We start from the raw sequence: 15843 nt of genomic DNA, 5'->3' as shown, positions 1-15843 counted from the left end.
ACTTGTCATTAGTATGATACTAAGCATTTTCAATACCTCTTCAGTCTGATGGCCTGCTTTGTGTAAATGCTGTGAGTATGTATATGTATTTACAAAGTCATACAGAAAAATGCCTTACAAATAATAACCCTCACACTAAGTTTACAATTAATCTTGCCATCTTCATCATGTTACCTTCTACAAGCAGTTTACATGATGTTTTGTCGTCAGTGGCATCACAGGTATATGTGTCCTCATCCCCGGCATCCACATCGTTGATGGTGAGTTTTCGGTAGATATCCTCACTTGTGATCTCATACTTCTTGCTGGGTTTAATTTCGGCCTTGTTCTTGTACCACTTCACTTTTGCACTGGCACGTGACACTTGGCATTCAAGATAACCACGATGCTTATACATCGCTATCTTATCCCTGAGTTTCTTCACAAACGTGACAGGCAGCTCTATGGTAACAATAAGACCAGATCAATGAAAACATTTTTTATGCAAAGGACAAACAATAACTGCTACAGATGCTAAAGCCTTGCTTTAGGGCAATATAACACAGGCAGTCTGCATACTTGAATTATGCCAGAGCAAATGAGCCTGAAATATAATGGCCATTAATGATATTGAGGCATCATCAATTCCAACAATTTTTGCAGAAACTAAAACAGATTACATTGCATAGGAATTACTGTGTGACAGTCATATTTTTATATATATCATTTGCTGATGGACTGACTGCTTTGTGCACTTTTTACCTTTATCATAACTGTAGGTAGATTATTTTTCTCTCAGTTCTCTGACCAATAATTTAATTGAACCATCACAGAGATGCTTAGCTTTGATGGGTCAAGAAAGAAAGCTTTACGACAAAACCTCTGAGATACAAACCTCAGATAGAAAGATAACAAAGGAGATATGCTTGCTTTGTTAGGCCTTAATGACACTGAATAAAACTGAGATCAATTTAGAAATTCATCTGATAATTTTGAAGATTTAAACAATATCTGACTTGGTTATGGCATCAAAATAATTTACAGCATTCTGATTCAGAATCAGAAAGTTTCAGACACATTGACATGTGCATGAGAATTTCTTTGCAATTTCCTGAGAGCCTTTGACAAAATCAACACAGAATCCATTTGCAACCACATCCATTTGCAACCACATCTGACCATTATATAAAATGCATCTGTAAAAATATACAGTATGCATTGTGAAAAATTTCAGTGCATCATACATTTATTTGATTACCTTTAACTTTGAGTTTTGCAGTTGAAGAGGCCTTCTCAGCTGTGAATTTAATATCGCCCGTGTCCTCTGGGGAGACAGACTTGAACAGCAGTACATAGTTTCTGCCTGGATAAAGACACACATCAGCTTACAAAATGATTATACTTTTAATCATGATTCAGACTCATTATTCAAAACTGCATAAAAGCAAAGGCAGATGAGGTTTTTTTTCCTTACCCTCTTGTCTCATCTTAATGTTGTCACTGACTTTGAGTTTAGTACTTCCTTTGTACCACTGGCAGTCCACTTCATCATGTGAGATTTCACAGACAAATGCAGCACTCTCCTTCTCCATCACCTCCACATTCTCCAGTTTCTTTATTATCTTGATATCTCGGGCTGTGGGAAAATGTATGATATAAATTGTTATACTGTTCCTTAGACAAAAGTGCCTTCTTACAGGAGTAAAGGTTACCATTAACGGTGAGCTTGGCCGAGGTGTTGTCATCAGTGGTGCGACAGATATAAGTGCCTGTATCTTCAGGGGAGCATTTGTTGATGACCAAAGTGCGCTTTCGGCCCAAGGTGTGGATGCTTATGCTTTTCCCTGGTTTCAGTTCCACGTCACCCTGAGGGAAAGATATTTAATTGACAGATTTTGTTCTTGATACTGTTTTAGTCTCATTAAAGTAATGTGCAATGCAAATTTCAATCAATAATTTCTTACCTTGAACCATTTAACATCTGCATTTGTTCTGGACACTTCACATTCAAAAGTACCCTTCTCCTTCTCGGGAACACTGATATCCATAATGGGCTTGGAGATCATGGCAGGCGGCTCTGTAAAATCAACAACCATTGGACTCTTGTGTTGACATTGGTACCTTGAAGGCTGGTTAGCAAATCTTCTACCCACAAAGGATCACACAAATGACAGAAGGTTGCACCTTACCTGTGACAATCAATTTGCCAGATGTATGGATACCATCTGCTTGAAAGGCAATTATTCCTGCATCTTCTCTCTTGAGATTGGACAATGTGAGTGCATGCTTCTTCCCCAGAGCTGTGATTCTGCAGTTCGCCCCTGACTTTAATCTGGCCCCGTCTCTTGTCCACGAGCCTTCAACATCAGCCTGGCTAAGTTCGACCTCAAGTGTTACTGTCTCCGTCTCATATGACTTAGTTTCTTTAAGGCCCTTTACCACCTGAATCTTCTTCACTAAAGGGTGGAGAAATATTGGCATGTAAACATAAAAGCAAGATTTTTTGGCTTGTTATTTAATAATGTACATCCAAACACACACATCGGTGGAGAGTGACAAAATGATGTTATGTGCTCCTACAGTTTTATTGTCACACATATATGACATATGAATATGGTTAACTCTTACTCTCTACGCTGAGTTTAGCCTGGGTCTTGTCATCCAGAGTTTCACAGGAGTAGATGCCACGGTCAGCATAAGTCACACTCTTGAAGACCAGCGCCTGTTTGGCTCCATTCACTCGAATCTCCAGGTTTCCAGCAGGCTGCAGCACGACGCTGTTCTTCATCCACTTCACTTCATCGGATACCTTACTGAGCTCCACCTCCAGCTTCACTTCACTCTGCTCCTCTACTGTCAGGTTTTCCAGCTTTTTCTTAAATGTAACAGGCTCATCTAATCAAGAACATTTGAAATTAATAAGGATAATCTATTATTTTGCATACATAACATTAGTAGTTTAATTATAAATTCACATTCTTACGTTGGACTTGTAAAGTAGCTTTACAGCTTTTGCCTTCTGCATCAATGCTAATCTCTCCAGCATCTTTCTGGGTGACAGACATGATGGTGAGTGAGTAAGTGTTGCCACCATGCTCAAGCTTATACTTGGGTCCAGCAGTGATGGGTATATTGTTGTGGAACCATTTCACACTGAGATCTGCTGGGGTGACTGAGCACTTGAAAATGGCTTGTTTTCCTTCCACTGCAGCCACATTGTTCAGTTTGGTGGTCAACCTTACAACTCTGGGTGCTGCAAAGAATGAAAAGCCAGTTTTCCATTAAAAAGTATGGCAAACCCTGGACCAAATCTACGGTGAAATATGAAGTTTAAACAGTGAATCTAAAAGTTCTAGCGTTCTCCATAGATTCTGAATGAAATACCTTTTGAGGAGATTTTGGCAGAGGTCTTATCATTTCGACATTCACAGCTGTATTCTCCATCATCCTCCTTAGCCATGGCACTCACAGTGAGGACTCGCTTGGTACCATCAGTCCTGACACAGTACCTGCCTCCAGGTTTAATTTCATGACCATCATGGTGCCAGACAACATCCCCTGAGGCTTGATTTAGTTCACACATCAGGCTGAGTGTGCCCCCCAACTCCACTTCAACAGATTTCAAGGGGACAACAAACTTCAAAGCTGAATCTGAAATGACAAGAGGGAGGTTAGATATCAAACTAACAAATATCTATGCAGCAATTACCACATGGTTGTAAACTTTTCTATGACCTACCTTTAACCTGTACTTTGAAATCCAGTTTGTCATCAGCTGTCTGACAGGTATATGTACCACTGTCTTTACTTTCAGTGGATTTTACTATCAGGGAACGAGAGTGTCCATCTTTTTTCATTTCATACTTGTTGCCCTCCTTGACCTCCACACCATCTCTATACCACTTTACACTACCACTCTCTGTGGTCAGCTCAGTGGTCAAAACTATCAGTTCACTTGCTTGAACAGTGCATGTGTCTTTGACAGGCCTCTTCTGGAACTTGACAGCTCCATCTACAATATAAAGAGAGATAAAATGTTCTTTTTAGTTGCTGTCCTATCAAATTTCTAACAAAAAGATTTTTAAACTATAGTTTACCTGTCACCTGAAGCTTGAATACCAGCTTCTCTGTACCAGCCTCGCATATGTACTCTCCAGCATCTTTCTTCTCAATTTTTTCAACCACCAGCTGGCGGCTCTTGCCCTTAGACTCTGCATGGATTGTCTTGGTGGAGGGGAGCAGCTTGCCATCCTTGTACCATTTCACCTCTGTGCTGGTATCAGCTACCTCACAGCTCATCGTGGCTTTCTGGGAGAGAGTAGCTTTCACCTCCTTTTGGATGGATTCCTTGTTGGAGAAGGCCGGCTTGGCCTGAATCTCTGCAAAAAGAAAGTATTGTTGAATGTTAAGCATTGCATCACCTTCATTTCAAACCAGTTTAACCATAAAATCAGTGCACACACAAAGGTGGGACCCAAAGAAATGATTGTATTCTCAATCTTTGCACACAAAAATAAGGATTTGCACAAATATCAATTATGAGTGATAAGAGAAAGAACAGTTTATACAAAACAGCATTTAATTAAAGCTAAAAATGTCAATCCTGCACTGCAGCTGTTCATCTGTCAATGCCATCTGATATATCCCACGCCTTAATGTCCTTAAACCTGTCACCTGAACTTTAAATGCATACTTTTCTGTTCTAACTTCACAAATGTCCTCTTCTGCTTATTTTGCTCTCTTTACAGTATCCAGTTAATCAATCTGTGAAATGCTCTGCTGGGACTCAGCAGCTCATCGGCTCTGTAGCATTTCATGTTATAAACTATCACACAGCATTTACCCTCCTCCACACAGACACTTTGCTGAGGCAAGCAGATTAAGGTCAGATTTGTGTGAAAGTAAAAGTAAAGGAGTACCGAGGGAATACAATTAACAACACAAAACCATAAAACAAACACTGCTCTGGATGAACTAAACATACTCCGTAAATACAGATCCAATAAACTGTGCTGGAGGACACAACTATGTAGTTTTACATTTACATTCACAGAGTAAAAACAAATTAGAGATACTAGATACTAGAACAGAGCAGCCTCACCAAAAAAAGATCATATGAGACATTGTAAGCGAGCAGCCCAGTAGATCATATCGGCTACAAAACTTAATATATTGTGGCCATTAATATGATAAGGGAGCAACACCAGATTTAAGACATTTGAGTAAACTAGTCAAATATTGTAAAACTAAAGAAACTAAGAATTCAACAACAAAATAAGACCACAGACAAATCAAGAACACATATCCACCATATTTTTTTTCTTATTTGTATGAAAAAGACAGCAGTGTGACTTCATCAGAATTTGGAAATACAATGTTTTATTTCGCTCCTTACCTGTCACGTGAATCGTAAAACCGAGCTTCTCAGTCCCAGCCTCACAAATGTAATCTCCTGCATCCTTCTTCTGCACACTGTCTATCACCAGCTGGTGACTCTTGCCCTTAGACTCAGCATGGATTGTCTTGCTGGAGGTGAGTAGCTTGCCATCCTTATACCATTTCACTTCTGTCTTGGTATCAGCTACCTCACAGCTCAGTGTGGTTTTCTGGGAGAGAGTGGTTTTCACCTCCTTTTGGACAGACTCCTTTTTAGAGAATGCAGACTGAATCTGTGTGTCTATGGAGAAGAACATGAATGTTGGTGACAAAATGTTTTCCCATGTCCCATGTTAACATCTGAAATACTGGTTGAATTTATTAGTTGGCAGCATTTTCAGTCCTTGCCCCTACCTGCCACCTGGAGTTTGAAGATCAACTTCTCTGTCCCAACCTCACAGATATACTCTCCAGCATCCTTCTTCTCAACACTGTCAATCACCAGCTGGCGACTCTTTCCCTTCGACTCTACATGGATTGCCCTGGTAGAAGTGAGGACCTTGCCATCCTTGTACCATTTCACCTCTGTCTTTGAATCAGAGACCTCACAGCTCAGAGAAGCCTTCTGGGAGATAGTGGCTTTCACCTCCTTCTGGACTGACTCTTTGCTGAAGAAATAAGACTGGGGCTCTAATGGATGAAAACATGATGGTGCTGTTAACTGAGAACTGACAAATAAACAATATTGAGCAATATGTTTATTATAGAAACCACTTCCCTTACCTGTCACATGAATCTTAAAAGCTAACTTCTCTGTCCCTGCCTCACAGATGTACTCTCCGACATCTTTCTTCTCCACGCTATCAAAAACCAGCTGGCGACTCTTGCCCTTCGATTCTGCATGGATTGTCCTACTGGAAGTGAGGAGCGTGCCATCCTTATACCATTTCACTTCGGTTTTGGTATCAGCTACTTCACAGCTTAAAATAGCTTTCTGGGAGAGAATGGATTTCACCTCCCAGTGAACTGACTCTTTGTTGATGAAGGCTGACTGGGCCTCTGAGGGTAAATGAGAATTACTATGTTGTTAGGACTACTGTGAACATAGACACACTGTAAACACACAACGATTCAAAATACTGAAAAAGAGAATGTTTAGCCTAAATATTTATCAAAGTCTACATATCAAGTATACAGTGGAGAAGTCCTACCTGAGACAGATAACTTGAAAACCAACTTATCACATCCAGCTTCACAGGTATATTCTCCTGCATCACTCTTTTCAACTTTTTCAATCACCAGCTGACGAGTGTTGCCTTTTACTTCTGAGTATATGGTCCTGCTGGAAATCAACAGCTTTCCATCTTTGTACCACTTCACCTCTGTTTTGCTATCCGACACACCGCAACTAAGAGTTGCTTTCTGGGAAAGAGTGGCTTTCACCTCCGTCTGGACTGACTCCTTGTTGGAGAAGGCCGCCAAGGCTTGAGTTTCTTAGAGGAAAACAGAAAAATAAAATTAAACCTGTGATGCCCAGTCAAAAATGTAAAAGCACTACAGAGGCACCACATTGTTACCTTTTATCTTGACCTGGAATGTGATTTTGTCTGCTGCTGTCTCACAGGAGTAATGTCCTTCATCGATTTTCTTGGCATTCTTGATGATGAGTTTCCTTTGAGTCCCTTTGGAGATGAAGGTAGTTCTTTGGTCCTCAGTGATCTCTACCTGATCTTTTCTCCACACAACAGTAGCGCTTGCAGGAGACACCTCACAGCTTAGTTCCAGATCTCCTTTAAGGGACGTTGACGCTCCCATGGGACCTCTGGCTTTGTTCAGAAACTTGGCAGGTTCATCTTAAAGAAAAATAGATGGAATTTTGTTTTTCATATTTAAACATCGAGGTTGCCATATAAGAGAGTAATTCATTTTAAATCTCTGTGGCACCAATTTAAAATATCTTGGAAAATCGATATTTCACTTCTTCTTTTTTAATCAGTGAAGCTCATGTGGAGGCCCACTGGAGATGACTACATGATGACAGCTTTCATCTGTTTGATGGCGTATAAGCATGTGCTAGTGGAAATCAGAGCTGGTCACATTCCAGTATATCACATTATCTGAGACAAACTGTCTCCCTGACAGCTCGCTGCACACACTGAGCCTAATGGCTACATGAAACAATCTCTGTGCCACACAGGACATATTTAGTACTTAACATATGGTGAAACACTGGCTCCACAGCTTTTTGAACAATCAACACCAACTACACTGTTGATCTGTAAAACCTTAAAACATATTTTACTAATTTTAATGAGTGTACCTTTAAGAGAGAGCTGCAGGGACATCTTGTCGTCAGCTAAAACACACTCGTAGATGCCCACATCTTCCTCTGTGACATTGTGCACCATCAAGATTCTCTTGTGATCGGTGATGACGTATTCATACTTCTTGCCCATTTTCAACTCTCGCCCATTCTTCATCCAAACCACCTGAGTAACAACAGGCACAATCAAGAAAATGCTAGAGGTTAAATAAATCTTTGATATAATGGAAATGTTTGTGTTGACAGGTATCAAGCAGAAAATTGTCTCCTTTTCAGATTATTTTAACCAACACATAAACATACAGTAGTTGATATAAATGGGAACTGTTTGCTGTCATTTTGGTGTACTAGATTTACACGCTATTCATTTAGAGGCAAGCAGGTCACAGCTTTATTTAGATATCCTTGAGATTTTTTAATCCCCATTTATACAGTGCATAAAAACAAATTATAGCACCATTGTGGAATCGTAATCACACTGTATATTAATATAATCTATTAAAGGAAAGAGGAAAAGATGGAAATTATGTGCAGTGTGTTTCCATTGCAAACCTGCGTATCGTAATCTGACACTTCAGCGGTCAGCTGAGCAGAGGCTTGGGCCTTGCATGTCACCACCTCCATCACATCTGACTTGTTAGTGAACCTAACAGGAGGAGCTAAAAATACAGCAGTTAGTTAAGAATATATTATTGATTAAACTTTTTAAAAAAGCAATAAATACCAGAGGTCTTAAAATCAAGGCAAAGACAATCAAGAAATCTACATTTTAATGTAGAAAAGCATACTGATAGTTCAACTGGCTATGTTCAGGCACCTACCTTTCACAGACATGATACAACTGCTTTGTGAACCTCCGCCCACAAACTTGATTTCAGTTCCGTTCATTTCCATGGTCACGACACGGATGAGCAGAGTGTGTGTGGTCTTGGACCTGGTGATGAGGTAATCAGCTCCACTGCGCAGGAGGCGGCCATTTAGAGACCAGAACCCGGAACAAACAGCAGACAGCTCCACAGAGACAGAGAACTCCTCGCCAGAGAATGCAGTGCTGTTATTCAGGCCTTTCCTGATTTCTGCTGTCGGTTCTGGAAGCAAGAGGAAAGCAAATATTTCAAAAGAATGCATTAAAGAACACCATACAGTAGATAGTGATTAACAGAGATATGAGCCTTACCAAGGTAGAAGCTTCCAGGCACCTCCAGGTAGGGACTCTGGCCAAAATCATTCATTGCGGAGATACGGAATTGGTAGGTGGCTTCTTCTTTGAAGTTGGAGATGGTGATCTCTGTGGAAATTAGGGTCTCCCCAGCATTGCACCTCTGCCATGTCTGAGTGCCAATTTTCCTTCTTTCTACAATATAACTCTTAATTGGCACAGGACGATCACTTTCAGGTGGAGACCACTGAATGGTGATGGATGAGTCAGTCTTGTTATGCACCACAGCATCAACTGGGGGATCGGGGGGATGCTTCCTTGCAGCTATAGGAGAAAGAGAGATAGTCTGCTTACAGTATATAGTATTAAAAAAAATACTTATTATTTTGATCAGATCATATATTTTTTTAACAATTTCACATATTTTAAAGTTAAAAGAGTGCATGGGGACATTGCATCAATCTATTTTCAAAATAAAACAATTTGCTGCACAGAGCTCCAACTTCTTAGCCACTTATTTGAGGTGAAAACAATTTTTTTAAATTTTTAAAAGCAAAATAATTTCAGGACAAAATGTGTTTCCCATTAGGTATTTACATTAATTTATTTTAGAGCTGCAACAAAGAAAATCTTGAAAACATTTGATTGGTATTTACCAAACCTGGAACTGAGGATGTTCTTGAATATCTTGTTTTATCCACAAACCAAAATTAGTCAGTATTAATCAGTCAGTAAGAATCAGAGAGCTTGTTTTAATTATTAAAAAAACCCCACCTGAAACTGATTAATCAATTACCAAAATAGTTGACGAATCATTGAAGCCCTAATTTATTAAACCTAATGAATCATGTGTAATATTTAACCTACATCTGCATAGATGCTTAGATAGGTAGGGTTCAAAAAAGAATTTATTTTATTTATATGTTTATGTCATGACATTTAGATCACTCATCAACCAGCAGTGTAGTTCACACAATACTCATAACCGAAAGGGAAAACGGGAGAAGCCAAAAGCTTATTTAGTCCCGCTAGATAATCTTTATCTTTGACCCAGGTGTTATCCTCACCAGTGACAGTGAATCGCGTGGAAGTCTTGCAGTCTCCAGCCACAAAGGCCACTTCTCCTGAGTCATCTGCCTGGCACTCTCTGATGGTGAGGGTGTACTGTCTTAGCATACAGGCAATGGAAATCCGGGAATCTTCTTTCAGCTTCTCCCCATTGCGGGTCCAGTAGGCGTCTGAGTAGGGATGCTCCAGCTCCACACAAAAAATGACAGTGTCACTGACAGGAACTACCGTCCGCCGGGGGAGCTTCTTGGTAATATTGCCTGGGATATGAGACAAAGTATGTGTTAAATAAAGAAGAAAAGTGCCTAAAAGCATATAAGACTTGCGAGTAACTGCAGTATTTACACATAATAATAATAGTAGTGGATGACATTCACAAACATGTTTAAAAACAAACAAGGAATAAATAAAGAATAATAAAAAAAAAGAATAGTCTCAATTATACCCAGGACAGTGAGCTCAGCCACAGTGCGGCTGCCTTCTTTCATTTCACAGATGTAGACCCCATCATCGTTCATGGTGACATTGTGGATGGTGAGACGTCGCAAGGTGCCCTCCTCCTCCATTCGATATTTGGTACTTTGCTCAAGCATTGTTTCCTCCATGAACCAGTTGGCGTGAGTGATAGTGAGAGGCACCTCACACATCAGTATGGCTGATGTTTTCTCTTGCACTTCAACATCTTGCAGCTTCCTCCTGAATGGCACCTTAGGCTCTAGCAAAGTTAGACAATTTTAAATTACATGTAAGTTTACATAATCATATTCCTTATGGTTGATGTCATCTTAATAAACAGGTTGGTACCTGTGATCATGATACACACAAGTACTGCAAGTGCACTTCATTCAGATCCCCTCCTGAGTCTGAGATGTTAGATGTTTGTTTGCACTGTAGTCTTGTGATTCTTAACATAATTTAGTGCTGTTGAGCTTTGACATAAAGAGCAGATGAACATGATGCATCGTATGGATTTTTATGTCTCTACACCACAACTGTGATGCACGATCAGACCAGTGGATCACAGACTAATTACAAATGGCTGGGTTGGGTTCAGTTGGGTGGACTTTTTATTTTATATCTTTGTGTGCATCATGATCAGTTAAACTGCACATGCCTGTCATCAGGCATCAGTCAAACTCAGTGCAGCATATATTAATACCATAGCGGTTATTGCATCTGTATTATTGGTTTTTATAAATGTATGTGATCAGGCATCCCTTCTGGATGTCCACTGTAACTTTATAGGATACATACTTAGTTTAAGAGAATCATTACCTATCCACATAAAATAAAATGTATGGAAAGATAGTTACAGTGGTTCCTTTAGCACACATTTCAAAGGACAAGTGAAATGTTTTTTCTCCAAATGGAACAAAACATTAGCAGCCCAAACAAAAGGTTTTCATCTCTGGAATGTGACCTGCAAAGACCCTCATACTTATGCCACTAAGTGATATATAACAATCCAATGTAAAGTTATTAAAGGACACATACGGTACACTGTCTTGTGTGTACTTTGTTTAAAATTGATAGGCAGATTCATATGGGTCCATTCTTTTTGTGTTATATAATGTTCTGTTATAGAAAAAGTGACACATAACTGACTACAACTTTGCAAATGCATTTGTTATTACGTTTCCTACATTCAGTGCAGTATTAGATGTGTTTTATAATTAATCAGTGGACTGACAGCCACAACCAAAAGTCCACAAGGTAATCATTCAACTGCAAACTACCAGAATGCAACTATATCCACTTTGCTGCACCTTGCAATATAATGCAGGACCATCAATGGCACACCTCACTGAATGCTGATGAGCAACCAACATGCTGTAGCTCTACAACATTTTTATTATTTTTTCTCTGGGGCCAATTTCTTCCCAAGGGAGCACTCGTGCCAGTGTGCTCCAGTGAGTGAGTGACCATCTTAGCAACTGTGAACTATTCATCACCAGCAGAAAATAGATGCAACATAACACCCTTCTTCAGAGGGTGAGCCAGCTTTCAACCTTGTTGTGAAAAGCCACACATTTTAAGAGGTTTAAATAAGACTTTACTGCAGTGATTTGGGCCACTGTTGCCAACAATCCGTTTATACTCCAAACATACAGTATAGCTCTTTTGCTATGCTGAACATATTAGGCACTGACATTTATTTGGACTCAATTATATATACTCTATCCTAGTGTTATAAATACTCAGTAGACAACTAATGTCTGTCTTGTACACGTACTGTACATGAAGTGATATTGAGTGTCGACCTATGATGCATTCAAGAGAATGTCTCAGAGGGAAATTATATACTGTAAAATGTTGTTACCGCAAACGTAGTGTGCCATCATTGCATAGAACATTTAGAGCTTCTTTTTTTAAACTTACCTTTGACTGTTACCAACACAGCACTGTAGGTCTGCCCCGCCATATTGGTTGCATTGCAAGTGTAGAGACCATTGTCAGTTTGCTTGCAGTACAAGACCTTGAGGATGAAGTTCTCAGCTTGGTCCTCATAAATGACATGCCTACGGCCCTCGCTGATGTTTATTCCGTCCTTCCTCCAGATAATGTGAGGTTTGGGGTGACCTGTCACAAAGCAGCTGAGTTTGGCATGCTTGCCCTCAGTCACTGTGCAGGTACGAGTGAAGACACCTTTGGGCAGCTTTGCGAGCACAGATGCCCTCAGCCCATGCTCCAGACTCAGAGAGCTCAAACTATCTGAGATGTTAGCCTTGGAGGAGGAAAATGAAGAGCTTTCTTCAGTACGATAGATTGAGATGTCCTTATTCATCTCCTCCTTGCGCTTTTGTAGGTGAGTGAGACGAGAAGTGTCCTTGTCTGAAGCCAGATAGTGGGCATCCTGGGCATCGACGACGAGAGCTGCTGCAGCATGTGCGCGGCCAACGGTGTTCTGGGCCCTGCAGGTGTAGGTGCCGCTGTCCAGGTTTCGTACACTTTGGATCTTCAAGGTGCTGCTGTCAGTGTCAGAAACAACTCTGATGCGGTTTGTCTCCCCCAGGTAGCGCCCATCCTTTTCCCACTCAAAGTTAGCCTCAGGGAAAGCCACAACCCGGCACTGGAAAACAACATCCCTACCCAAACCCACACGTGTAGAAGTCGGCTTCAATGTGAAAACGGGGGCCCTCTGAGGCATCTCTTTTGGCAAGGCCACTTTGATGGTTACAGCAGCATAAGCCTCCCCTACACTGTTCTTGGCCCGGCATATGTACTGTCCGCTATCCTCCAGAGTTGGATTGTAGATGGTCAAACGATACACATCGCCATCCTCCACTCTCTTGAAGCGGCCCCCAGATGTCAGCTTCAGCTTATCTTTCTCCCAGGTGATCAGAGGGGTGGGATTGCCCACGATGGTACAGCTGAGTGTGGCATCTTTGCCTGCACACACTGAGAATGCCTTTGGGCGAGTAAGAAATCTGGGGGCTCCTCCAAACAGGTTCGGATCCATTTTGAGTTCCTATAATCATACAAAACCAGGGAGAAAATTAGAGGACATAGAATGCAAAATGAATCTAGATTTTCTTTTATTAATCAATATTATTGGTCCGCAACAATATTTAATGAATAAGTAATTGAGAACCAAATTTTTTGCCAACTGTTTTGATAATCTGTTTAAAAGAATAAGAACAATTCAAGCTTCCTAAATGTAATGTTTTCCATTTATTTGCTCTTCTATGACAACAAACAATACGTTTACTGTTCCGCATTTCCAGATGTTAACTAATTTAGCTTATTATTTTTTATGGTTGGTCATGCTAATGTTTTAATGTTTTTATTCTTTTATTTTGGTCTTTCTATTTATTTATGTTTAAATGTTGTTAATACTTCTGAAGCACTTTGTAGTTCTGCACTTTGTTGTGAGAAGGTGGTGCTATGTAAATAAAGATTACTGATATTCTTATCATGAAAATTATTATCTTTAGGTGTCCTCATTTTGTTTGGAAATGTATGACATTTTATACATCAAAACAAGCAATGGATTAATCGAAGAATAAGCAACAGATTAATCAATAATGAAAATAATCATTAGTCTGAGCCCATCGATTTTTAGTATGTAATTTTTTTTTAATTTATTTACATTTGATTGTGTTTCTGATAATGTTCTGCAAAATATAACACATTTCAGGTTTTAATTGAAGTAATGCACAAAGAAAAACGATTTGTTCAACAACAACACATACTATCAATCACATTTATGACTTCCTTTCTGCATATTAAATGACAGAAATCACTGTCAATGTGACTGTCATAGAATCATGACATTCACATACACATACATGACAGTTTGCTATGTGAACTCTATAAATATGCTGTGAAAATAAACATAAATCAAGTGACATATTTATAGTCACCACTTAAAGTGAGGATGGAACCCCTGTACTGGCCCTACAAAGACATCACTCGATGTCATGCAGCCTTTTCAATGTGCAGGTAGTACAAAAAAACACAACAACAAAAGGATTCCCCATGTAACAAGGTCAAATAGAGCAGATATGTGCCTTTCACAGAGTGACATTTACCAGCTTTGTCACCTCTATCGCTTGAACTGCGCCTGTACCAAAAATAACCTCAGCTGTCAGACTCAGTCTCTGTCCATTTCCATTTGTAGAAGCGAAAGGGACATCAGCTGTTTGATAAAGCTCCCACTTCACATACATTTCACGAACTAGCCCTTTAAGCTCACACAAAACGCACTTAATTTAAATGTTACTTCATTTTCATTTCAATTAAATCACCTAAAAAGAACACACTCTTCTAAGTAGATGAATAATAAATAAGTACACTTTATCAGAAGCTAACTATAGTGTAAGAATGGAGGAAGCTAATTAGACTAAGCCATTACAGGTGTGTTTCTGTACGGCACGTAAGCTAGTAGGCTATCAGTGAAATTAAATAAAATGTGAATCTTCAGCCACTCAGAAGCTAATTAAACTAAGAACCATTACATGTGTGTTTCAGTACAGCACGTACGCTGGTATCAGTGAAATTAAATAAAATGTGTTAGTTGTTTTCGTTGTGTTTTTTGTTTTTTTACCTTGAATCTTCAGCCACTCAGGTGAAACTAGCGTTGAATCATGTGGACTTACAAACTTCTGTTTTCCGGATGACAGCCTGCTCCTCCTCTGGTGTCAGTGTTGGTAAGAAATCCCACCGAAAAACAGTGAATAACAATGTCGTGTTTGTCCTCAAATATCCTTGAAATGGCTGTAAATCCAGGATGGTGGAACATCCCCCCAGTCTCCTGTGGTGGGCGGTTGACTAGACTTATTTTTTCTTTCTTCTCCGGCACCTCTTGATGCCAAAAGGCTGACGTGCCTACTTTGGCGCAGCCTCCATTCCAAAATAGACTGTGGAGATAGGAGATGAAGTCCTGTTGGTGAGGAGAGCAGAGGAGAGCACACTACACACTCTTGCAGGCTGCACAACACTAAAGTCATAAACAACTCATAATTCTGAATAGGTCAGGTTAGGTTAGGTGACACTTTTTGTCCACAGTGTAGAAATTAGGTCTTTGGCTCCACATGAACACTAGACACAAATAAGGCTATTTTAATAATGAAACACAAAAAATAAATTGAGAGCTTGGCATTAAAATAAGTGCATTTAAATTCAGTTAAACAATTTCAGAATTGAAAGCTGCAGTGTGTAACCTTTAAATATAAGTGGACGTCCATTAACCATCGCTGACAGGATTTGGCATGCATACTTATTACTGTAACTCCTAGTCCATTAATAATATCTAGATGAGATTGGTCAATGACTGTCATAATTTAAACCGTCATCAAAACAAAAGAAATAAATAACAAGAAAAGTACCTTTAGGGCTGGGTCATACCTACTGTGTTGTGCATGTGCAGAGAGCCACTTCGTATTTTTGTTTTCTCTTATGACAAAAACGAGAGGCGCCACCAACTGGACTGGAAAGT

At 39.8% G+C, this 15843-nt stretch overlaps 1 protein-coding gene across 1 annotated transcript in view; it reads right to left on the bottom strand.

The window, feature by feature from the left end:
* Positions 1-15169, bottom strand: part of obscnb (obscurin, cytoskeletal calmodulin and titin-interacting RhoGEF b) — a 53024-nt gene extending 37855 nt beyond the window's left edge. Inside the window, exons 1-24 of the mRNA XM_044036145.1 lie at positions 14953-15169; positions 12285-13374; positions 10351-10620; positions 9905-10165; positions 8856-9161; positions 8500-8766; positions 8231-8337; positions 7676-7844; positions 6933-7208; positions 6567-6848; positions 6139-6414; positions 5770-6045; positions 5375-5656; positions 4077-4358; positions 3719-3991; positions 3364-3630; positions 2963-3232; positions 2608-2874; positions 2169-2435; positions 1944-2056; positions 1692-1845; positions 1454-1615; positions 1238-1342; positions 175-441 (exon numbers count right to left, since the gene is read on the bottom strand). Coding sequence (XP_043892080.1) covers positions 175-441; positions 1238-1342; positions 1454-1615; positions 1692-1845; positions 1944-2056; positions 2169-2435; positions 2608-2874; positions 2963-3232; positions 3364-3630; positions 3719-3991; positions 4077-4358; positions 5375-5656; positions 5770-6045; positions 6139-6414; positions 6567-6848; positions 6933-7208; positions 7676-7844; positions 8231-8337; positions 8500-8766; positions 8856-9161; positions 9905-10165; positions 10351-10620; positions 12285-13365 — 6280 coding nt within the window. The 5' untranslated portion in view covers positions 13366-13374; positions 14953-15169. The remainder of the gene's footprint in view (positions 1-174; positions 442-1237; positions 1343-1453; positions 1616-1691; positions 1846-1943; positions 2057-2168; positions 2436-2607; positions 2875-2962; positions 3233-3363; positions 3631-3718; positions 3992-4076; positions 4359-5374; positions 5657-5769; positions 6046-6138; positions 6415-6566; positions 6849-6932; positions 7209-7675; positions 7845-8230; positions 8338-8499; positions 8767-8855; positions 9162-9904; positions 10166-10350; positions 10621-12284; positions 13375-14952) is intronic.
* Positions 15170-15843: the final 674 nt, after the last annotated feature.

The sequence above is a fragment of the Solea senegalensis genome, linkage group LG1, assembly GCF_019176455.1.
Source record: "Solea senegalensis isolate Sse05_10M linkage group LG1, IFAPA_SoseM_1, whole genome shotgun sequence".
NCBI classification, from domain to species: domain Eukaryota; kingdom Metazoa; phylum Chordata; class Actinopteri; order Pleuronectiformes; family Soleidae; genus Solea; species Solea senegalensis.
This window is presented reverse-complemented; position numbering and strand designations above follow the sequence as displayed.